The sequence below is a fragment of the Bos indicus x Bos taurus genome, chromosome 5 (assembly GCF_003369695.1).
Source record: "Bos indicus x Bos taurus breed Angus x Brahman F1 hybrid chromosome 5, Bos_hybrid_MaternalHap_v2.0, whole genome shotgun sequence".
Classification (NCBI taxonomy): Eukaryota; Metazoa; Chordata; class Mammalia; order Artiodactyla; family Bovidae; genus Bos; species Bos indicus x Bos taurus.
This window is the reverse complement of record NC_040080.1, coordinates 117,958,178-117,982,977: the sequence shown is the minus strand read 5'-3', so window position 1 is coordinate 117,982,977 and position 24,800 is coordinate 117,958,178. Positions and strand designations below refer to the sequence as shown.

Here is a 24,800-nt window from a genome sequence, read left to right as displayed (position 1 = left end):
TCCAAATATATCAACCCTTTCAAATCTATAAATGGTACAATGTAGTGAAACACTTAAATATTAATTAGCCTGATGAATTACAAAATGAAAAGATTCTGTCTAGTGTATTTTGAGATTATATTATTGAAAGTTAGGCTTGGATTCATTTGCCTTTACTATGTATAATCATATAGAATCTTAAGACAGTACACTAGGCTTCTTCTGTTTCTTATTAATGTTCGTGTGTGTGTGTGTGTGTGTATGTAGGTGGCAACTTTTAGGCTATTGTCTTCTTCCCAAAAGGATTCCCAGTGACCTATGGTGAAGGATTTTTAGAGCAATACCTGTTTTAGTAGGAGGCTGGGTTAGATGGATACATGAATGAATCAAAGAATTTTCCAGTTTGATGATGAACTAAACAAGCGTCCATACACAGCTGCCTGATTGTGGAAGATTTTTCTAGAGAATATCCTTATACTATATGGCAGATTAATGCTTAAATCCTAAATACAAAAGGAATATTCAGTTTATTCAAGCTGCCTTTTGAAGGACAATCTACGTATTCCTCTGAAAGTCTTCTTTCTTTCAGCCATTTCTTATTTTCAAGTGGTTGCTCTTTAACTCCAAGTAGACCTAAAAACAAACCAATTACATCTACTTTGTGTGAAACTTTCCTATATTTGAAAATTATTATTAAGTGTTGACTGACTTTTTTCCAGGAAAAAATCTTTATATCTACTTTTTAAAAACTTTTAATCCTATACCTGGATTTTCTATGATGTTCCTCTGACATTTTTACCTATAACCTTTTTTTTTTTTTTTCCCCTCAAGCACAGAGTTATTTTAAATCATGTTCAATATAACAGTTTTTTTCCCCTGCATTATATTTTACATCTCATTCTTGTGCTCACTCTAAAGAGCCCTTCCAGATACTCAGGATACAAAGGTCATGCATTTTACTGTTGCGCTTCCACTGGGTTGATTTCTTTATACCTTTTTTCATATAACATTGCTAAAATCCTGTTTTTTTCTAGCAATTCAGACAAATAGCCCTTGCTTGCTTTTTGTAAGCTATTGGTAGACAATTTAGAAATATTATTCAATATTTCAAGATTCCAGCCTCTTTTGACTTGGTTATTAAGCTTCTAATTGATATTTTATGTTACCTGGATGATTGTACTTTGTAAACATTCTGTTGATGACAGGTAATAGTTCAAAATTATTATTTAAAAATATGCAGAGACATTTTTCTATGTGGTAAGATCACTTCTTTATAACCTGCAAATAGATTTTGTCTGCAACATGAAGATTACACAAAAGTGCCTGTCTCCTGGTGCTCAGGACCAGTGCACTTGGATGACCCTGAGGGATGGGGTGGGGAGGGAGGTGGGAGGGGGGTTCAGGAGTTCAGGATGGGGACACAGGTAGATCCATGGCTGATTCATGTCAATGTATGGCAAAACCACTACAATATTGTAAAGTAACTAGCCTCCAATTAAAATAAATTAATTAATTAAAAAAAATTAGAGCTAATAGAGTTACTCTGAGAAACCCTAAAAAGAAAAAAACCAGTGCTTGTCTTCTACCAAGGCTTGTCCTCCTCCAAATGTCACTTTCGGTTGAGCTACACTTGACAATGCTCCAGCTTGAATACAGAGTCAGTAAAGTGTCTGCACATGGGTATCGGAGATTTGGAAGCCTGTCTCTTCATGAGTTTAAAAACAAAAAGTACTTTTTATAACTAAAGATTATAATTTATTGGTTGAATGAATGAGATTATTTAAGAGAAAGTATTAAGAAATATTGAGGCTACTACAGTAAATCTATAAAAGGGAATCTTGAGCTTGGGGATCCCCCAAAAAAGTCCATGTAAATGAATGAAAAAAATCTGTATTTAGTTTTATACAATCATTTTCTTCCTGGCATCTCCACCTGGGATAGACTTTGTCCCAAATGAGGTTGCTATCATACTTATTTACTGTTTTTTAAAATTGCTTTCTGCCAGTATTTCATACATTGATGCATTTACTTAGTCATCTTATTAAATAGGCATGTATAGTGACTCAGACAGTAAAGAATTTTCCTGAAGTGCAGGAGACCTGGGTTCAGTCCCTGAGTTGGGAAGATCCCTTGGAGAAGGGAATGACAACCCACTCTTGGAAAACTCCATGGACAGAGGAGCCTGGCAGGCTACAGTCCATGGGGTCTCAAAGATTCGGACACAACTGAGCAACGAACACACACACATACATTGAATGTACAATTATGCAGAAAGATGCTTGATTTTGTGGATCAGGGACCCTCCCTTCGTGACTTGAAATTAGTGTGGCAAATAATTGTAGTATGTATGTATGTAGGATGTAAATTCTCAACACAGATATAAAAATAGGTATAAAAAACAAGAGTTCCAGGAGAATTATAAGAACAATCTTATAATGGGTTTTTTGAGTTGCAACATTTCTTTTTAAAATAGTGGCATTAAATTTAATAGAAAACTTAAGTTATACTTGAGTTAAGATGATTTTGGGCAATTGGGGCATATTTCACACATGAAGAACTTGTTCAAAGACAAGGAAAAGGGAAGTACAGGGAGACCAGAGATATAGCTCTTTACGTGGTCTCTCAAAAGACAATGCAGGTCACAGTCTGTGGGGAGGGATCATAAAGAAGACAGAGGCAGATATAAGAAAGCACTATTCTCTTAAGAGTCACATGCCCATTCATTTTTTTCCTTCTGTCAGTAAGTCAAATAAAAATATAAAAGAACTGATGTACACTGTATATATTTTATACACTTCACTATTATATACATCAATATGCATAATAAAAATAGAATTTAGAAAATAAAAATTGGAAGAAGACTGAATTTAGCCCCATCACTAAATATATGTTGTGCATATAAGCTTGTTTATTGGTAGCTATCAAATATGTGAATATTTGGCATTTTGATCACTAGATGACAAAACAAATGTTTAAATTACTCAGAAAATATGCAATTTAGTAATTTATTAGAGGTTAATGTTGCTCTCTAATTTTCAGACAAAATGTCCAACTGGGACTAAAGTTTCGTCACTCTAATATACATTGTATGTGTGCTGTGCTCAGTCGCTTGGTTGTGTCTAACTCTTTGTGACCACGTGGACTGTAGCCCATCAGGCCCCTCTGTCCATGGATTCTCTAGGCAAGAATATTGGAGGGGGTTGCCGTTTCCTCCTCTAGGAGATCTTCCTGACCCAGGAATCAAACCCATGTCTCCTGCATCTCCTGCATTGGCAGGCAGATTCTTTACCACTGAGCCACCTGGGAAGCCCCGTTGTTCACATTTACTTATTAGAATCATATTTACTTAAGTTGTTAGAATTCAACTTAATGCAGCAATGCCTCTTTAACAAGTACTATGTCATCTTTTATATTAGACAGAATTTGGGGAAGTATTTTGTATTCAAAACATATCAGAAATCTAATTTGTAATGATTCTGTGAAGTATTTAATTTGTGACATTTGTTAGCACAGTATTACGGAGACGGCAATGGCACCCCACTCCAGTACTCTTGCCTGGAAAATCCCATGGACGGAGGAGCCTGGTAGGCTGCAGTCCATGGGGTCTCTAAGAGTCGGACACGACTGAGTGACTTCACTTTCACTTTTCACTTTGATGCATTAGAGAAGGAAATGGCAACCCACTCCAGTGTTCTTGCCTGGAGAATCCCAGGGATGGGGGAGCCTGGTGGGCTGCTGTCTATGGGGTCGCACAGAGTCAGACACGACTGAAGCGACTTAGCAGCAGCAGCAGCAGCAGCACAGTATTGTGCAAGTGTCTTTTAAAGGTCTTATTATTGTGTAAGGTGTTAGAAAGTGTTCTAGTTTCATTCTTTTACAAGTGGTTGACCAGTTTTCCCAGCACCACTTGTTAAAGAGATTGTCTTTAATCCATTGTATATTCTTGCCTCCTTTGTCAAAGATAAGGTGTCCCTATGTGCGTGGATTTATCTCTGGGCTTTCTATTTTGTTCCATTGATCTATATTTCTGTCTTTGTGCCAGTACCATACTGTCTTGATAACTGTGGCTTTGTAATAGAGCCTGAAGTCAGGTAGGTTGATTCCTCCAGTTCCATTCTTCTTTCTCAAGATCGCTTTGGCTATTCGAGGTTTTTTGTATTTCCATACAAATTTTGAAATTATTTGTTCTAGCTCTGTGAAGAATACCGTTGGTAGCTTGATAGGGATTGCATTGAATCTATAAATTGCTTTGGGTAGTATACTCATTTTCACTATATTGATTCTTCCAATCCATGAACATGGTATATTTCTCCATCTATTAGTGTCCTCTTTGATTTCTTTCACCAGTGTTTTATAGTTTTCTATATATAGGTCTTTAGTTTCTTTAGGTAGATATATTCCTAAGTATTTTATTCTTTCCTTTGCAATGGTGAATGGAATTGTTTCCTTAATTTCTCTTTCTATTTTCTCATTATTAGTATATAGGAATGCAAGGGATTTCTGTGTGTTGATTTTATATCCTGCAACTTTACTATAATCATTGATTAGTTCTAGTAATTTTCTGGTGGAGTCTTTAGGGTTTTCTATGTAGAGGATCATGTCATCTGCAAATAGTGAGAGTTTTACTTCTTCTTTTCCAATTTGGATTCCTTTTATTTCTTTTTCTGCTCTGATTGCTGTGGCCAAAACTTCCAAAACTATGCTGAATAGTAATGGTGAAAGTGGGCACCCTTGTCTTGTTCCTGACTTTAGAAGAAATGCTTTCAATTTTTCACCATTGAGGATAATGTTTGCTGTGGGTTTGTCATATATAGCTTTTATTATGTTGAGGTATGTTCCTTCTATTCCTGCTTTCTGGAGAGTTCTTATCATAAATGGATGTTGAATTTTGTCAAAGGCTTTCTCTGCATCTATTGAGATAATCATATGGTCCAGCAATCCCACCGCTGGGCATACACACTGAGGAAACCAGAAGGGAAAGAGACACGTGTACCCCAATGTTCATCGCAGCACTGTTTATAATAGCCAGGACATGGAAGCAACCTAGATGCCCATCAGCAGATGAATGGATAAGAAAGCTATGGTACATATACACAATGGAGTATTACTCAGCCATTAAAAAGAATACATTTGAATCAGTTCTAATGAGATGGATAAAACTGGAACCTATTATACAGAGTGAAGTAAGCCAGAAAGAAAAACACCAATACAGTATACTAACACATATATATGGAATTTAGAAAGATGGTAACAATAACCCTGTATACGAGACAGCACAAGAGACACCGACGTATAGATCAGTTTTATGGACTCTGTGGGAGAGGGAGAGAGAGGGTGGGGAGATTTGGGAGAATAGCATTGAAACATGTATAATATCATGTATGAAACGAGTCGCCAGTCCAGGTTCGATGCACGGTACTGGATGCTTGGGGCTGGTGCACTGGGACGACCCAGAGGGAGGGTAGGGGAGGGAGGAGGGAGGAGGGTTCAGGATGGGGAATGCGGGTATACCTGTGGTGGATTCATTTTGATATTTGGCAAAACTAATACAATATTGTAAAGTTTAAAAATAAAATAAAATTTTTAAAAAAAGGTCTTATTAAAGGTCTTAAAGGTAGCATGTTTGGCATGCCTTGTTCACGAGCATTAATTCATGTTGCATTTTTCTGAATAAGCTAAATTTCGTATAGGTTTCCAGCTGTGATAGTTTAACTCCAACAAGGAATAATTGTTCTACAATAAGTGACAAGGGTACCATTTGTTGGCTGATATTCAGGAAAGTCTGTTTTTCTTACATTCTAAGATGAATTTGAGATTAAAGAGTACTTAGATTCCTACAAACAAACAGTGTTTCCTGAATTCTTAAATTCTTAAAAATTAAATTAGTTTAACTCATCCAAAACTGTTGTTGGTTTGGGACAGTTCAGCTTTACATTTGTTCAGAAATAAAAAGAAACATAAATTTATTTATCACTTACTCTTTATTATTGCCTGCTAATACTTTTATCCTTCAATGGAGATTATAATATGTTCATTAATAATTTGATTTTTAAGAGAAAATGATTATTTATAAGATCTTATTTAAAGTATATTCTAAATGTCTGGCTAATTGATTTAAACTTATATTTTATTTCTATCAGGTAAGTTTCTTTTAAAAAATGGCAGTACCAAAATATTCTTAGAAAGCTCTACAGATACATCATGGAACAAGGGGGTTTCCACTAATGTGATTAAGACAAAGAGGGATATGACATCTGTTGATTCTGCATTTATTTCACAGAGAAAGAGCAGTGTCCTCCCACTTTCAGACCTCTATGTACATCTCACCTGCTGAAGCCCTTGCCCTTTGCTGCAACAGATAAATGGCGTGCTTCTGTCTAGGCCAATGCCCCTTCTGTGTTCTGGGTTTCGTCCTCTCTTGCTTTTCTGGAGAGATTACTTAAGCAGAGCTGTCTTTTCTCTCCTGAATCATCAAATTTTCCTTCTCTACTTACTACCTTTATCTGCATAGAATGTTTTAGTTTATTCTTAATAAACACCTCTTGACTGACATCCTCCCAGACTATTTCCTTATGTCTTTGTATTCTTTTAGTGCAAAACCCCATTTCCTCTTTCCCTTTTCTCTTTTAAAACCACTCTAATTATTTCTTCATTCTTGCCATTTGACCAGGTCTTTCTAGTCAGATCAAATATAAGCTCCACATTGCAAAATCCGATTAGTCTTCAACTTACCTGACTTGCTTTCTGAAGCACATCTTATGGCAATGAGCATTCTCCCCTTGAAAACTTTCTTCGTTTTATTTCTTAGAGGCCATGTTATGTTTTTGTTTGTTTTTTAGTTACTCACTGGCCATTTCTTTCTCATCTTTTTTAATGAACTTAATCACCTTTCTTAACTTCTAAATGCTGAAATATCCCAGATCCAGTTCTTCGGATATATTTATATAATAATTTGATATATATATATAGGTTATTATTTTTTCATCTCCTGGTGGGAGCCTGGGGCTTCCAGACTTCTAACTCCAACTCTTGAATTCTTGGTTTCAGACTTTTAACTCGGTGTGTTCTATCTGCCAGAAATGCTCTTCCCCAGTTGTAAACATGGCTTGCTTCATTGAATTCTGTCTGTTCTCAAATGTATGTTTATTAAATCAGTCTTCCCTGATTATCTTATGTAAAACTTGAGAGTCCATCTCCCCCAGCATTTTCTTTTCCCTTACCCTGCTTATTTTGTCTTCATAGCGATAATACCTGGCATGATTATATTAAGCTGTTTCTTTATTAACTGCCTCTTCTACCTAGAATGTAAATTCCATGACATCTTTATTTGCTTCATTCTCTGCATCATTTTCAGTTCCTACAGCAGTACCTGACACAGCAAGCACTCAATAATTGTTTGTTAAATTCACAAAGAAATCAATCTTTACATTTACCTTAGTGTGACAGTTTTTGTCCAAATTGTTGGCACTTACATTCGTACGCCCTCTGGAAAATTTGAGAGACAGCTTTCTCACATCCTTTATTATTCTTGGTATTATGAAACTCCCAAAGTTTTTGCTTGGTTAACGACTGTGAAATGCTATCTTACTGTTTAATTTGGCTTTATTTATTTGTCAGATTAAAACTCCTTCATGTATTTATTGCCCTTTGGGCTCCTTACCTTGTAAATTTTCTGTGTCTATCCTCTGCCCATTTTCCAGTGGAGTCTTTTTTGTTTTAAAATTTGTTTGCTTATTTATTGATTATTGAGAGGTTTTCTTTGTATTATGGGCACTAATCTTTGATAATAGACTTGTACTTTATCTTTTATGTCTTTTATCATATAGATGTTTTTAACTCAGATGTAGATTGCTTGTCCATTTTCTCTTTTATGCTTCATGACTTTTGTTTTGCTTAAATATCCTTTATTCCAAATTCTTTAAGGTATACTTTGAGATGTTTTTTCTAATATTTTTAAAGTTCTATATTTTATATTGAGAGCTTCCCTTGTGGTTCAACTGGTAAAGAATCTGCCTGCAATGTGGGAGATCTGGGTTTAATCCCTGGGTTAGGAAGATCCCCTGGAGAAGGGAAAAGCTCCCCACTCCAGTATTCTGGCCTGGAGAATTCCATGGACTGTATAGTCCCGGGGGTCTCAAAGAATCAGATACAACTGAGGGACTTTCACTTTCACTTTCATTTTATATTAAATTCTTTTGTTCATTTGGATATTTTTTGTTGTTTGTTTTTTGTGTGTGCTGTACAATGTAATGTCATTATTTTTTATATAATCAATCTTTCTAGTGCCATTTATTGAATTTCCTGCCCTACTCCCACTCATGTGCAATACCATTTCTGTCAACTATTACAACTGTCAGCTTTGGTGCATTTGCAGTCCTTTATTCTGACCCTGGTTTACATGTACATTCCTGCTTCAACACTTCTGTCTAAGGTCCAACTACATACAGACTTTGAGATTTGATATCAGGTATGGTGATTCTCCCTGTCTTGTTCTCTTTCAAAATAATATTGTCAACTATTTTCCAATCCATATGAATTTTCAGATGAAGGCAGTCCCTAGAAAAAAATTTCAAAGACTTAATGTTTAATTTTGGAGTAGTTGACATTTTTACAGTGACAATTCTCTTTAGCTTTGTAAGGAAAATATGTAATTCTTCATGTTTAGGTTCTTGTGTCTTTGGATAATTTCTGTAATTTTTTCCATGAAAACTCTGAACAACTTTTAATTCTTTCCTGTAATTTTTGGTTTTCTCATATTTATTTGTATATTTGCTCTTGACACTAGGACTCTTTCTAAATTAATTCTTTAAGTTAGTGTTTACTGATTTATATCAACTTTCTTGATGTTTATGTATTGGTTGTGTCAGGCGACTGTGTATACTTTTTTATTGTTTTATAAATTAGTTCTATAGATTCTCTTGAATTCCTATAAGGACTTTCACATTATCTCTAAATAATAATAATTTATTTCTTCATTTCTATCTTTTGCTTCTTAATTATGTTATTGATTCATTTGTTTATTGTGCTTTTAAATATAAATATTAATAGAGTGCATTTTTATTTCTATCTTTATGGAGAAAGCTTACTGTTTCAATGCTTAGTATATTTTTGGAAGAATGTGTTTAATATGTTAATGAATTCCTTTCTCTTTCTAATTTATTAAGACATACTGTTTTGAATGAATTTAAGTCATAACAAATGTTTTTCTTCTCGATAATTTCTTTGTTTTCTAGTTTGTTAATTTCTGCTCTTGATATGCTATCCTTTCATGAACATTCACTGAGTTTTCAGTATTGTTATGTTTCATATTTCTTTAGTTGAATGTTTTCATTTAAGTACTATTTTTGACACTGTTGACAGCTTGTTTTTTTGTTCCAGATTGTGTTCCTTTTGTTTTGGGTTCCTGATGACATGGGCAGGATCCTCTGCCCATGAGGTTTTCTAGGCAAAAATACTGGAGTGGGTTGCCATTTCCTACTCCACAGGATCTTCCTGATCTAGGAATCGAACATGCATCTTTTGTGTCTCCTGTATTGAGCAGGCGGATTCTTTACCAATTGTGCCACCTAGAAAGCCCTAAATATGTACTTTCATGTTTTAATATTGATGCTGAAGAGTACTAGTGAACAGAAGTCTTCAGTGTAGGATATAAGCTGATTTTCACAGTAGTGAAGACTGAATACCTGTGTATTGGACCAAAGCTTATGGATTGCTTATCTGAAATCCAAAGTTTGGATTGCTTATCTGAAACTAACAAGTTGTTGCTGGTGGATACTTTTCTTAGCTTGGACCATCTTTCACTGCCAATGAAAAAGTTATGGCATTGACAATTAACAGGTGTGCCAGATAAGTCTAAATGATCTGACCTACATCTAACTGTCACATGGAACAATTGGTGAGTGATGTAAAATAATTTGATAGATTATGTAGTTTAGACTTAAAGGATTTATAGCTGCAGAGGAGAGCAAAGCATTGAGGACTAACATAACTACAGGAAGTTTCATATTGTAGTGTGGGCTTTGCTTCTGCTTTTGGATGATTTATAGGGCTTAGAATGGAGAAGGCAATGGCACCCCACTCCAGTACTTCTGCCTGGAAAATCCCATGGATGGGGGAGCCTGGTAGGCTGCAGTCCATGGGGTCGTGAAGAGTCGGATACAACTGAGCAACTTCACTTTCAGTTTTCACTTTCATACATTGGAGAAGGAAATGGCAACCCACTCCAGTGTTCTTGCCTGGAGAATCCGAGGGACAGGAGAGCCTGGTGGGCTGCCATCCATTGGGTCGCACAGAGTCGGACACAACTGAAGCGACTTAGTAGCAGCATAGGGCTTAGAATAGAAGATCAGAAAAAAAATGTCATTGCAGTTGAAGTAAATGGCACAATTAAAGCCTGAAGGTACAAGGTATGTTCATGGGATATGAAATCAGCTTAACCAGAGGCTGATTATTTGGCCATATGGGAAAAAGCATTTATAGGTAATCTATTTATAAAAAAGTATTTATAGGTAATTTACACACAGTTTCACTGTGTATGGCCTTGATTTATTATCATAGGAATTATTTTTTAAAAGCAGAGAGTTTGGTGGGCAGGGTGCTAACATAAAAATGATGCTATGATGAAGATGATGACGATAGCTACAGACTTCTGTTGATGCATATTACTTGCCCCAAACTGATCCAAGTTCTTCGCATGAATGATTTAAGTGAGTCCTCAGAAAATTCTCGAGGTATCATCATCATCAGTAGAAGTAGTCTTTGTTGTTGCTGTTGTTCTGTTCTAATTGTAAATACTTAGGCAGCCTCTCTAACACGCCTAAACTGTCACTAGTAAGAGCTGGGACCTTTAGCAGACATTATGCTTCTTCAGAAGTAATTATCAAAATTAGTCTACGGTAGTCCCTAGGATGGACATGTGAAAGTGAGAGTGCGTCTGCAGGTTGCCACTGGGAGGCTGGGCAGCAGTTCAGCTGGCAGTGACAGCAGCCTGGCCTCAGGAAGCCATAAATCAGAGAGGGCTCCGGGCTCCAGGCGTGAGTGACTGGGGTGGTGGGGCACTAATTCTGCTCTCTGTGTCAAGCTAACTTTCCTTCCCTTCTTGTTTTCTACCCCCTGTTCCTCTTCCTCCTCCTCTCTCTCTCTCTCTTCCTTTCTTTTGAGTAATCAATTTGAGAGTAAGTGATATTCAGGATTAGATATTTTATGTATTTATCTTTCCTTTTCCTCAGGTCCTACATACAACTAACATACTCTTGCAAAAAATAAAGGAAAAAACATCTTTTTGGAAAATCTGGGGAGGATTTAAGATATGCTTTTACTCCAGACTGAAAACTTTCTTCAGTAACAGTAAGATTCTTCAGAAACAAATCACGTCATGTCACATAATCTCCACATATCTAGACGTAGTAAATTTCTAAACTTCATTTAGAAATTTACACTATAAAAGTACCTTGATTTAGAGTCAGTAGACTAATCCTTCCAGTAATTTAGAAAGTAACAAGAAAATTTTACCTTATAGGTTTCTGTGCTAATCAAAGAACGCAACAATTGAAAAAAAAAAGGAAGGAGACAATTTCCAGTAACTACTATACTTGTCACTTTGAACAAATTATCTATTCCTTTGCCTCAGTCTCTCCCATATGTAGGGTGAATATAATGATACTGCATTCCTTACTTGCTCTTATCCTGAAGTTGAGCAAACACATCTGTAATATGGAATATTGGATTGTAAGGAACTTCTTGAGAGGACTAAGAAGGAAGAGATTTTATCTGGACGTGTGCGTTACTTTATTAGAGTATACTTAGTACCAACTTATTCCAATGACTTCATCCAGCAATTTATACTTGTTTGTACTTCAGCATTTAAAGTTGCCCTATTGGATTAGGTTTTCTGAGAAGAAAAATTATGGTGTGTGAGATATTTACTTGGGAGGAGAGCCAGAGGAGAGAGCGAGAGCCCCTTGAGACTACACTGCAGGTCTCAGCCTGTGCAAGGAGAGAAGGAGCAGAGAAGCATTGCTTTGAAAGAGCTGCAAACTGCAGCTCAATTGCAAGAAACACTCATCCAGGTCAATGGGGAGTCTATGAGCCAGAGTTTTCCACTGGAGGAGTCCCCTGTCTCTCTGGAACATTCCCAACTTAGATCCGCTGCCATGCTCAGTCATAGGGCTTGGAATGAATTGTGAAAAGTGCAGCCTTCACAGGGGCAGAAGAAAAGGGGCAATAGAAGGAAATCGAAGCAGTGCATTTTCATAGCTTCCTTATCCACACACAGCACTCGATACAAATATCACTATTTTCAACTTTCTGGCCATTTGTTCTTATTGAACCTGCCCCAAACTAACTTTATGTCTCCTAGTTCATCAATATGTTTTATTGTGCTAGCCAGTTTATGTCTTTTATGCCATCTCCCATCCTGGGCATATTGGTCAGCTCCTTCAACTAGGTTTTTTCAATTAGGTTTCCCTTCATCCTCTTCTGGGAATGCTTATTGATTCAAAACTCTGAGTGATTCTAAGAATTTCTGTTCTTTTTCTAAGTTCCTACTATACCCAGTGTTTCTGAAGAGTATCATATAACTATTTTGATTTGGAATCACAAGAAAGTCATCCAAATTCGTTAAGATTACTGATTTTAGAGGTAGGTATGATTGGGTTTCTGATTCTGGCTTGATTACTTACTACCTGTGTTAATTTGATCAAGTTACACACATCCATCACATCTCAATTTTACGACCTGACAAATGAAGATAGTGGCATTTTCCTTACAATATCATGCATATGGCACATTGTTGTTGTTCAGTCACTCAGTCGTGTCTGACTCTTTGTGACCCCATGGACCGTAGCACGCCAGGCCTCCCTGTCCCTCACCATCTCCCAGAGTTTGCCCCAAGTTCACGTTCATTGCATCAGTGGTGCCATCCAGCCATCTCATTCTCTGATGTCCTCTTCTCCTGCGCTCAATCTTTCCCAGCATCAGGGACTTTTCCAATGAGTCATCTGTTCGCAACAGATGGCCAAAATACTGGAGCTTCAGCATCAGTCCTTCCAGTGAATACTCAGGGTTGATCTCCCTTAAGATTGGTTTGGTTTCCTTGCTATCCAAGGGACTTTCAGGAGTCTTCTCCAGCACCACAGTTAGAAAGCATCTACTCTTTGGCCCTCTTCATGGTCCAGCTCTCACAACCATATGTGACCACTGAGAAGACCATAGCCTTGACTATAGGGACCTTTGTTGGCAGAGTAATGTCTCTGCTTTTTAACACACTGTCTAGGTTTGTCATCACTTTCCTGCCAAGAAGCAGTCGTCTTCTGATTTCATGGCTGCAGTCACCATCTGCGGTGATTTTTGGAGCCCAAGAAGAGGATATCTGTCTCTACTTCCACCACCTTGCCCCCTTATATTTGCCATGCAGTAATGGGCATCTGCCATGATCTTAGGTTTTTTTTTTTTTTTTTTTACATTTAGTCTTAAGCCACTCTTTCACTATATATAATAGATGCTTAATTAACAACAGGTACATTATTACCAATTTGAACTAGGACTTATGACTTTTCTATACATTTCCACATTTTTTCACTCCCCCTTATCTTCTCACTGGAGTTACTTCAAACCTAGTTCTACTCTTTCCAGTCATTATTCTTGGGACCACATCTCCTACATGACTGAGAAGTGACAGGCCATGTATCATTCAGTATTATTAAGAACTACAATGTACCAGGAACTCTTTTTTTGCAATGAATCTATAGTGGTGAATCAGACAGACCAAGTCTCCACCTGGATGAAACTTATAGCCTGTTTCCTCCACTGCAGTGTCTCATATTTCAAAAATTTGAATTTATTTTTACTTCCCTTATCTGTCGTAGGCCTGTCTCAGTGGAAGCTTGTCCTTATTCTTTTCTAAGACTAATCTAACTTTTCTTATTTAGCTATACTAGAATGTTGCTCCAACAATCATCCCTTGACCTACTGTCTCCAGTATCTATCTCTCCTAGATTGTCTTTTTCTATGCATAAAAATTCCCGCCATATTTTTAAAAATAAAAGCACAAACAAATCTCACATGAACTTGCTTATTGCTTTCTCTTCTCCCCCTGTTTATCCATTGTTCTGCAATATGGCTTTTATACAAAGTCTATTTAAATAGCACTCTGTAAATGTGACCTACTTTGGCCTTCTTGTAGCTATATTTTTTTTCCCTTTAAAACTGAAGCACTTATTCATCAAAAAAGTCTTCTATGACACATTTTTTATCACAGTGTTTCATCCTTAGGTCTTCATTTCATTTTTTTTTTTTTTCACTGATTTTCTCAGATATTTATTGACTTCCTATTCTAGGCAGTCAAGTGCAGGTCATACAGAATCTGTAAATGCTGTTTTAGAGTTTTGCCAAGAGAACACACTGGTCATAGCAAACACCCTCTTCCAAGAAAATAAGACTCTACACATGGACATCACTATATGGTCAATACTGAAATCAGACTGATTATATTCTTTGTAGCTGAAGATGGAGAAGCTCTATACAGTCAGCAGAAACAAGACTGGGAGCTGACTGTGGCTCAGATCATGAACTCCTTATTGCCAAATTCAGACTTAAATTGAAGAAACTAGGGAAAACCACTAGACCATTCAGGTCTGACCTAAATCAAATCCCTTATGATTATACAATGGAAGTGAGAAATAGATTTAAGGGATTAGGCCTGACAAACAGACTGCATGAAGAACTATGGATAGAGGTTCATGACATTGTACAGGAGGAAGTGATCAAGAGCATCCCCCCCAAAAAAATGCAAAAAGGCAAAATGGTTGTCTGATGAGGCCTTACAAATAGCTGAGAAAAGAAGAGAAGTGAGAGACAAAGGAGAAAAGGAAAAACATACCCATCTGAATGCAAAGTTCCAAAGAATAGCAAGGAGAGATAAGAAAGCCTTCCTCAGTGATCAGTGCAAAGAAATAGAGGAAAACAACAGACTGGGAAAGACTAGAGATCTCTTCAAGAAAATCAGAGATACCAAAGGAACATTTCATGCAAAGATGGGCTCGATAAAGGACAGAAATGGTATGGACCTAAAAGAAGCAAAAGATATTAAGAAGAGGTGGCAAGAATACACAGAAGAACTGTACAAAAAAGATCTTCATGACCAAGATAATCACGATGGTGTGATCACTCACCTAGAGCCAGACATCTTGGAATGTGAAGTCAAATGGGCTTTAGGAAGCATCACTATGAACAAAGCTAGTGGAAGTGATGCAATTCCAAATGAGCTATTTCAAATTCTAAGAGAAGATACTTTGAAAGTACTGCACTCAATATGCCAGCAAATTCGGAAAAGTCAGCAGTGGCCACAGGACTGGAAAAGGTCAGGTTTCATTCCAATCCCCAATGAAAGGCTATGCCAAATAATATTCAAACTACTGCACAGTTGCACTCATCTCACATGCTAGCAAAGTAATTCTCAAAATTCTCCAAGCCAGGCTTCAACAGTACATGAACTGTGAACTTCCAGATGTTCATGCTGGATTTGGAAAAGGCAGAGGAACCAGAGATCAAATTGCCAACATTTGTTGGATCATCGAAAAAGCAAGAGAGTTCAGGAAAAACATCTACTTCTGCTTTATTGACTATGCCAAAGCTTTTGACTCTGTGGATCACAACAAACTGTGGAAAATTCTTAAGGTAATGGGAATATTGATCACTTTACCTGCCTCCTGAGAAATCTGTATGCAGGTCAAGAAGCACCAGTTAGAACTGGACATGGAACAACAGACTGGTTCCAAATTTGGAAAGGAGTATGTCAAAGCTGTATATTGTCACCCTGCTTATTTAACTTATATACAGAGTACATCATGAGAAATGCCAGGCTGGAGGAAGCACAGGCTGGAATCAAGACTGACAGGAGAAATATCAATAACCTCATATATGCAGTTGACATTACCCTTATGGCAGAAAGCAAAAAGGGACTAGGGAGCCTCTTGATGAAAGTGAAAGAGGGGAGTGAAAAAGTTGGCTTAAAACTCAACACTCAGAAAACTAAGATAATGCCATCTGGTCCCATCACTTCATGGCAAATAGATGGGGAAACAGTGGAAACAGTAACAGACTTTATTTTCCTGGGCCCAAAATCACTGCAGATAGTGACTGCAGCCATGAAATTAAAAGACACTTGCTCCTTGGAAGAACAGCTGTGACCAACCTAGATAGCATATTAAAAAGCAGAGACATTACTCTGCCAACAAAGGTCCATCTAGTCAAAGCTATGGTTTTTCCAGTGGTCATGTATGGATATGAAAGTTGGACTATAAACAAAGCTGAGCACCAAAGAATTGATGCTTTTGAACTGTGGTGTTGGAGAAGACTCTTGAGAGTCCCTTGGACTTCAAGGAGATCCAGCCAGTCCATCCTAAAGGATAATCAGTCCTGAGTTTTCATTGGAAGGACTGATGCTGAATCTGAAACTCCAATACTTTGGATCAATACTGATGCAAAGAACTGACTTGTTGGAAAAGACCCTGATGCTGGGAAAGATTGAGGGCAGGAGGAGAAGGGGATGACAGAGGATGAGATGGTTTGATGGCATCACTGACTCAATGGACATGAGTTTGGGTGAATTCCGGGAATTGGTGATGGACAAGGAGGCCTGGTGTGCTGCGGTCCATGGGGTCGCAAAGAGTCCGACACGACTGAGCGGCTGAACTGAACTCCTTCACTAAAACTTTGGCACATATCTGTTCATCATCTCATTCCATACAAATCCTTGTTTATATCCTCAATCATAGTCTTTCACTTAATTTCATTCCTATGATCACATTTTCCTTCCATTTCTCTGTGTCCCTACGTGGTCCTCAGAATACCACCTGTTTCAAATGGATTTGACCATTGTCATCTAACTAATACTTTATTTTAAATGTCCCATATCTGCTAATATCATCGTAATCATCTGAAAGATGATTTAAGGCTTTACGATTTAAAATGAATTTTGTTCTATTCTTTAAACTAGTCTTTTTCATTTTTATCCTCATTGTTACCATTTGCTTCTGGTTATTTTACTTCCTTCTTGAAGTATTTTAGATGAGTTGTGGCTTTTTTAACTCTCTTTCCAAAAACCCTTCCCAATCCTCTTTTTTATTGTTGTTCAGTCACTAAGTCATGTCCAACACTCTGTGGTCCCATGGACTGTAGCCCACCAGGCTCCTGTGTCCACTCTCTTCCAGAGTTTGCTCAAATCCATGCCCACTGAGTCAGTGATGCTATCTAACCATCTCATCCTTTGCCTCCCCCTTCTCCTTTTGCCTTCATTTTTCTCAGCATCAGCGTCTTTTCCAATGAGTTGGCTCTTTGCATTAGGTGGCCAAAGCATTGGAGCTTCAACTTCAAGTCACTTGTTCCAATGAATATTCAAGAATGATTTCCTTTATAATAGACTGGTTTGATCTCCTTCCAGTTCAAGGGACGCTCAAGTGTCTTCTCAGCACCGCAGTTTGAAAGCATCAATTCTTCACTGCCCAGCGCTCTTTATGGTCCAGCTCTCACATCTGTACATGACTACTGGAAAAACCATAGCTTTGACTAAATGGACCTTTGCCACAAAAGCGATGTCTCTGCTTTTTAATATATTTTCTTCTTTATAGGTTTGCCATAGCTTTCCTTCCAAGGAGCAAGCATCTTTAAATTTCAGGACGGCAGTCACCATTTGCAGTGATTTTAGAGCCCAAGAAAATAAAATCTGTAACTGATTCCACTTTTTTCCCTTCTATTTGTCCCATCCTCTAACAAAGTTCAAATGTGTTAGTCCTGATATTCAATTTTTTGTAACAACTGCTTCAGTTTTATATTTCATTGAATCTTCTGTCACTTAATCGTAAGCCTTTTTTCTTTCAGAATTACCTTCCCCACTTGTGCTTTTCACTTTTGCACCTGCATGATATCACACAAAGGTTGTTCCTCCCATACCATGAACACTGTTTACCTTTCATCATGGAATCCTATCTGTCCTTCAAAGCCCAATGGAAGCGACCCTTCTTCAGATCCTCCTTACCCTTTATCTCTTCAGATAAAATAACCTCCCCCTATTCTGAAACACAGTAAGGTATTTTATTTCTTTTGTCTTCCATCTTATATTATGTTGTATCTTTGCTTGAGTTTAGAGACTCATTACTATTTATGCTTTATAGAATTCTGAAAGTGTCAAAATGTTAGTTGCTCAGTCGTGTCTGACTGTTTGCTACCCCGTGGATTGTAGCCCACCAGGCTCCTCTGTCCATGGGATTTTCCAGGCAAGAATACTGGAGTGGGTTGCCATTTCCTTCACCAGGGCATCTTCCCAACCCAGGGATTGATGCATTGCATCAGCGGGTCTCCTGCATTGCAGGCAGATTCTTTTTTTCCAGTTTTTAAAACTTTTTTTATTTTTAAATTTTTTATTTTGTTATTTATTTTTTTTATTCATCAGAAGCTGAGTAACTAAACCAAGTAACTAAACTAGTTATTTTAAGACCTCTTTGAAAATGGGCTGTATACACTGTGACTTTATTTTTTTTTTTTACTTGTTATTAGTTAAGTTTGCTTTTTTTTAATTTTTTTAAATTTTATTTTATTTTTAAAGTTTACAATATTGTATTGGTTTTGCCAAATATCGAAATGAATTTGCCACAGGTATACCCGCGTTCCCCATCCTGAACCCTCCTCCCTCCCCATACCATCCCTCTGGGTCATCCCATTGCACCAGCTCCAAGCATCCAATATCGTGCATCGAACTTGGACTGGCAATTCATTTCATACATGATATTATACATGTTTCAATGCCATTCACCCAAATCATCCCACCCACCCCCTCTCCCACAGAGTCCAAAAGACTGTTCTATACATCAGTGTCTCTTTTGCTGTCTCGTATACAGGGTTATTGTTACCATCTTTCTAAATTCCATATATATGTGTTAGTATACTGTATTGGTGTTTTTCTTTCTGGCTTACTTCACTCTGTAGAATAGGCTCCAGTTTCATCCACCTCATTAGAACTGATTCAAATGTATTCTTTTTAATGGCTGAGTAATACTCCATTGTGTATATGTAGCATAGCTTTCTTATCCATTCATCTGCTGATGGACATCTAGGTTGCTTCCATGTCCTGGCTATTTTTAAACTTTTTAAAGTTTCTATTTTATATTATCTACAAAGATTTTCCCTTAACTTAAAAGTTGAACCACTGCAGACAATGATTACTTCATCAAACTTGATTTATAAATAATAATCCATCAGTTTGATGGTAAGAATTTATTGAACCTTTGTCAAGTTTAGTAAAAGGGATTCCAAGTCTTGATTTTTTTCTTTTTGGCGGTAATGGCAAAAAGAATCACTCATGTTACTTCTTTTGCTAGCTGATGCGTTCATGACTTTCAAGGGTCATTAAAAAATAAATAACTTCCAGTTTCAGCAAGCAGAGCTGGGGTAAATTGTGGGACTCGGAAACAGCAGATGGAATTATGGGACAGCCCACAAGTTCCTAAATGCCTCTACTAGGTCCAAATATCTTCCACTGCAAGTGAACTGTTAGCATTCTTATTGGATGTTACAAGAAATCAACATATATTTTTTTCAAAACAAAACAATGAAATTCTAGTTTTATGAGCTTCCAGTTGGTAGAAGCAGTAGAAGGGAGGAGGGAATTTGGCCTTTCGGTTCCTCCAGGGCAGCCTTACAGCTGCTGTTGGTGGTGGGCTTGTACCGAGGTCCGTGGGCCGTGTTGGGTGGATGGGTGTACGCCGGCTGAACTCGAGAAGGAGCGATGGTGAAGACGGTCCGCTGCGCTGCTGGAAAACTTGTGTGAAGACTGTGTACTGCAGGCAGGCGTCGTGGAAGGTGGGGTTGGCGCAAGCGTGGTAAATGGCAGACTGCAGGCAGGTTCTTTACCACTCGAGCCACCAGCAAAACCTTATAGGATTCTGAGCATACAATTTTCCTCAATAAGCATATGTTAAAGGAATAAATTAGTTGAGAAGATCTTCCTCTCTTTAAAAGTGATTGCTTATCACTGAGAGTGTGTGTGCGTTAGTCGCTCAGTCGTGTCCGACTCCTTGCAACCCCATGGACTGACAGGCTCCGCTGTCCATGGGATTCTCCAGGCAAGAATACTGGAGCGGGTTGCCATTTCCTTCTCCAGGGGATCTTTCTGACCCAGGGGTTGAACCTGGGTCTCCTGAATTGCAGGCAGTTTCTTTACCATCTGAGCTACCAGGGAAGCTCTTTGAAAGAGATTACTTATCACTGAAGCATACAATAAGATAAATAAGCTACAGTAATAAACTGTCTCTCCTGCCTGAGTAGTCTTCCAGAAGGCAAAGTAATTGCTATATGTGCAACCTACTTCTCTTTCTCCCTCATCCAGTTATTGTGGCGAGGAAGCACCTCTCTCAGCCCGGCAAATGGAACAGGGGCACCAACTCATAAACACTCCTGCCTCTGGGGGTGTTTACTGTCATTGAGACTGACATGCATGCAAATGCTTGCATGTAAATAAAGGAAATTTTAGCCAGGAACTTATATGAGAAGGATACTACAAATAGAAAAATCACTAAATGAGTAATAGGTTTATAAGCATACTTTTGTAGAATTTTCTTGGTGGAAGTGTTAGTTGCTCAGTTGTGTCTGACTCTTTGCAACCCCGTGGACTGTAGCCCATTTCTGTCCATGGAGTTGTCCAGGCAAGAGTACTGGAATGGGTACCATTCTCTTCTCCAGAGGACCTTCCCCACCCATGGATAGAACCCACATCTCCTGCATTGCAGACAGATTCTTCATTGTCAGCAGGGAAGTCCAGAATATTCTTTATAAAACCATAAAAAAAAAATCACTTAGTAGTTTCTACCCTATCATCTCCCTGAAATTTAGTATAGCAAATATAGTGATACTTTCTTGATTAAATCTCAGAATTATACAAATCTTGCAGAAATAGTATATTTATTTCCCATAAAGCTACTTAGGCTGTGTAACATCCAATTTGTTTGATTGGGGCTGGAATTTTGAATCACAAGTGAGTATAAATTATACTATTACAAAGTACATCTGTGAAAAAATATTTTAAAGACACAGTGGAAGAGGATTTATTGTTTTCTTTTTGAACAAGGGTTTACAGTGAGGTGTGCCTGCATTAAGAAGTGTAATCTTTGTTATAACCCATATAGTAGGTGCTCAGTATATGTTGGCTGCATGATGACAGTTGAAAAACCCATCTGCCTATGAAGTTCTATGAAATAGTGATATTTAAAATTGAGTTTTGGAAAGAAAAGTCTAGTTAAATATAGAGGAATGCATGCATGCTACTCTGGAGAATTTAAAATATTCAAATTGGCAAGACAAACATAGTTTTGAAAAGTTAATTAAATTATACAATATAATCATAAGAGGGAGTCCCATAGTATATAATTTTAAAATATTAAATATATTCCTAGGTTTTCTTTCCTGTTAGTACTCTGCTGTGGCTCAACACAGACAAGAAAACAGGAACATTCTTTATGATTACAAAGGACTCTTTTGTCATTAGCCCATGCCAAATTGATAGTTTTTATAGCCTGACAAGAGACCGAGTCTTCATTACCTAAAGGGAAACACTTAAATCATCCGAAGATGGCTCTTCTGTACTGAGGAAAGTTTTCCGTTGACTGCTCGAGATTCTGTCTCACTTCCCAGGTGGCAAGTGTTAGTTTTTCTTCAGAACTGACAATTTCCACCTGGGGGTGGGTAGATTAGATTGGGAATGTATAGGAGGGGAGCTTGTCAAGGAAATTCAAGGAGCAGAATTGATAAAGTCTAAAGGGAATTCTAACCTGGTCCCCAGATTGAATCATAGATGCTCATACTTTATGGATTTATACAACTGTGCGGAAGATACAGAGTAAGAAGCAGAAGAAAGAGCAGAAAGTAGAAGCTGTGGAAGGAAAATATACCAGAAAAGGCATACAACTCTATGGCTTGTCCAGGGAGCCCATCATTTGTTGAGTTGTGAATAAAATACCAATTTGGGGAGCAACTGTGATGATGACTGAATTTTTTTTGAGACATTTCTCTAATGCTGATTCATAGAGCATGAATACTCTACTGCATTAAAATTCTGGAATTACAGGGAGCAGTTCTGGTAACAGTGGAAATTCATTCTTGTGTCTCTGCACTTGTTGTTGCCACCCAGCCCCAGGCTGGATGAGTCTGTATGGGGTTCTTATGATTCTCTTATAAAAAAGAGAAACCTGGAAAGAAATTAGCTATTGATGGGTATGAATTTAAAGTGAGTATGAAGTTAGAAATGTAGTTATAAAGGGATTTATTTCCCTTAAAACCAGGCTATCGTTTATTTTGTTTCTTCTTTTTAAAGATTTTTTAAAGTTTATTTATTTTTAATTGAAGAATAATTGCTTTACAGAATTGTGTTGTTTTCTATCATTTATTTTTAAACTTTTGCTCCTTTCAATTTAGTGCTTCATAGTTAAAACAGTTTGCTGCAGATTGAAATATCTTCTTGAAGTCTTATTTATATTTTGCATACAGATTTGTGATAATCTAGGCTTAACCATCAATTCTTGGAATTTTTCGTATTGATTATATGTCAGCCTTTTCACACTGATATTGTTCTACAATGCAATAACCATTTTCAAAATGAGACAGACTCTTACATTAGTATTTTGTTCTATTGCTCTAAATATTTATCAGCCTCATATATATTCTATTTGTATATGGATTTATAGAAGACTCTAAAAGGAAAAAACACACAGGAAATAAGTATAATTACCTTGATATAATATTGACAGCTAACACTTCTATCATGGTTACTAATTTTTAAACCCCGTTTGAATTGCCTTGCATTCAGTAATGTATTTAAATTTCAGGAAAACCATATAAATTTGGACTATTATTGCTTGTACTTTTCAAGTGAGAAAAGGGAGGGACTTAAGGGCCAAATACTTTTGCTGAGTAAACATGGAGGGTAATGCCAGCACCAGGATTTGAATCCAAGAAATCTGATTCCCTGGCACTTCCTACTCTCCACTTCTATAGCTAAAGGATTCTTGAACGAGCCGGAGATAAAGTATGTAGCTATGTTACTTCAAAGCTATATTTCAGTATGATTATTTATAATATGGGTGTACCTCCTTTACTAGATTATGAACCTGTGAGTACAAGAACCTTGTTTTATTAACTTTGTCATATACGGTGCTCAGTAAAATTTCTAGTATTCCTGAATTACAACTTATTATTGCTCTGAGATATTTTATTCAAGAGACTTCTACTTCAAAATCATCAGTTTTAGATCCATAAAACTTTTAGATTGACCAAACAAAAAATGCAATTGTAACCTATAATTGAAGTATTGCATTCATAATTCTCTTATTTCTTAACTATTTTTAGGAATAAAATAGCATGAATGAAGACTATTTTTGACTGATATAGAATAATTTTAGAATCATGTTACTTGGTTGAAACTTTTTTCTTTTCTTTTTTAAAAATACTCTTTCTTACAGGGTGCTGCTTTAATTAGAATGCTGGCTAATTTTATGGGCCATTCAGTATTTCAAAGGGGTTTGCAAGTAAGTAAAATGTTTTCTATTTTTGTTTACATTTTTCCTTATTCTTGTGTTTATTTAAAGATATTTCACAGCTTGGGAAATTGCTAATACAAAATTGCTGAATTTTATGGGAAACCATAAGGTAAGTAAGGTAAGCAGTGCCTTACCATACGACAAATGAAAATGGTAGATAAGATTCTGTATTAACCCACAAAACTCGAAAGGTTATATCATTTAGAATCTCTTTAATATGCATTTTAAAATTGAAGTAATTTTCAAATATAGCAGATCCTAAATAGTCTATATATGATTTCACAAAAGTCTGTTTCCCTTTTCTTCCATTTAAAAGTTTATATAAAATGAAAGCAAATTATGTTAGCCTTCTTGGAATTATGCATGTTTGAGAAATTCTTAACACTTTTTCAGATATGTGCCTTTTTTGTTGTTTGCTGTTTTAGTGTTGATATACAGAGATTGTTATTTGTTCCAAATATATTAAAGTGTTTTTGTTTTATTAGGAAATACGGTTCTTTAAATAAAGAAGGAAAAAAGAAACAGTTTTATTATAATACATTTACAGTATGAAACATGTAATCTAGGAGTAGATTCTTAGAAAACGAAGATTCTTAAATTCTTGAAAGCAAACACAAATATAGAAAAATAGAATTTTTATTCCATTGAATCTGTTGGAGTAAATCATGTTCCTAGCAGCTGTGATTGATGAATTATTTATGATGCATTCTGCTACTTAGAAGTGTCCTTTAAAGTAAATTGATGTTCACCTGAAATACAATTATGCTAAGACAGAGAGAGCAATCAATCTTATCTTTCTCAGTAAGCTTTTCATTTTGAAATTTAAATAAACTACATATGGGATCAGGTCATGTTTTAGTAGTCTAATTCTATCTTTACCTAAAATAAACTAAATGATAAAATACAAAACAAGAGTTCAAGTATGTTATGACAAAGCTATAAATACTTAACACAAGAGAAAAAAATATATATAAATTCCTTGAAGAATAATTTTCCTTAGAAGATATTTTTACCAAATTGTTCCAGCTGGGGTTGGAGTTACTTTAATCAGCTCTTTCCATTAGGGCAACCTTTGGAATCGCTGAATTCCACTGAATCTGTTTGCCAAGTACTAAAGTCTCTATTCTGATCACATAGTTAGGAAAATCTTTTTTTTTTTTTCCTCTGTGAGTGACCTCCATGAATATCAACTATCTGGAGAAACGTCCTTCCTTATCCCCACTCCTTTGTTTTTCCCAC

General features: G+C 36.8%; 1 protein-coding gene across 2 annotated transcripts in view; it reads left to right on the top strand.

Annotated features, from left to right (window-relative positions):
* TRHDE (thyrotropin releasing hormone degrading enzyme) overlaps nucleotides 1-24,800 on the top strand; it is a 450,253-nt gene that overhangs the window by 303,072 nt on the left and 122,381 nt on the right. The window contains exon 7 of one of the 2 annotated variants that reach the window (XM_027543346.1): nucleotides 23,484-23,549. The exons of the other annotated variant lie outside the window; for it this stretch is intronic. Coding sequence (XP_027399147.1) covers nucleotides 23,484-23,549 — 66 coding nt within the window. The remainder of the gene's footprint in view (nucleotides 1-23,483; nucleotides 23,550-24,800) is intronic. 2 annotated transcript variants of the gene reach the window in all.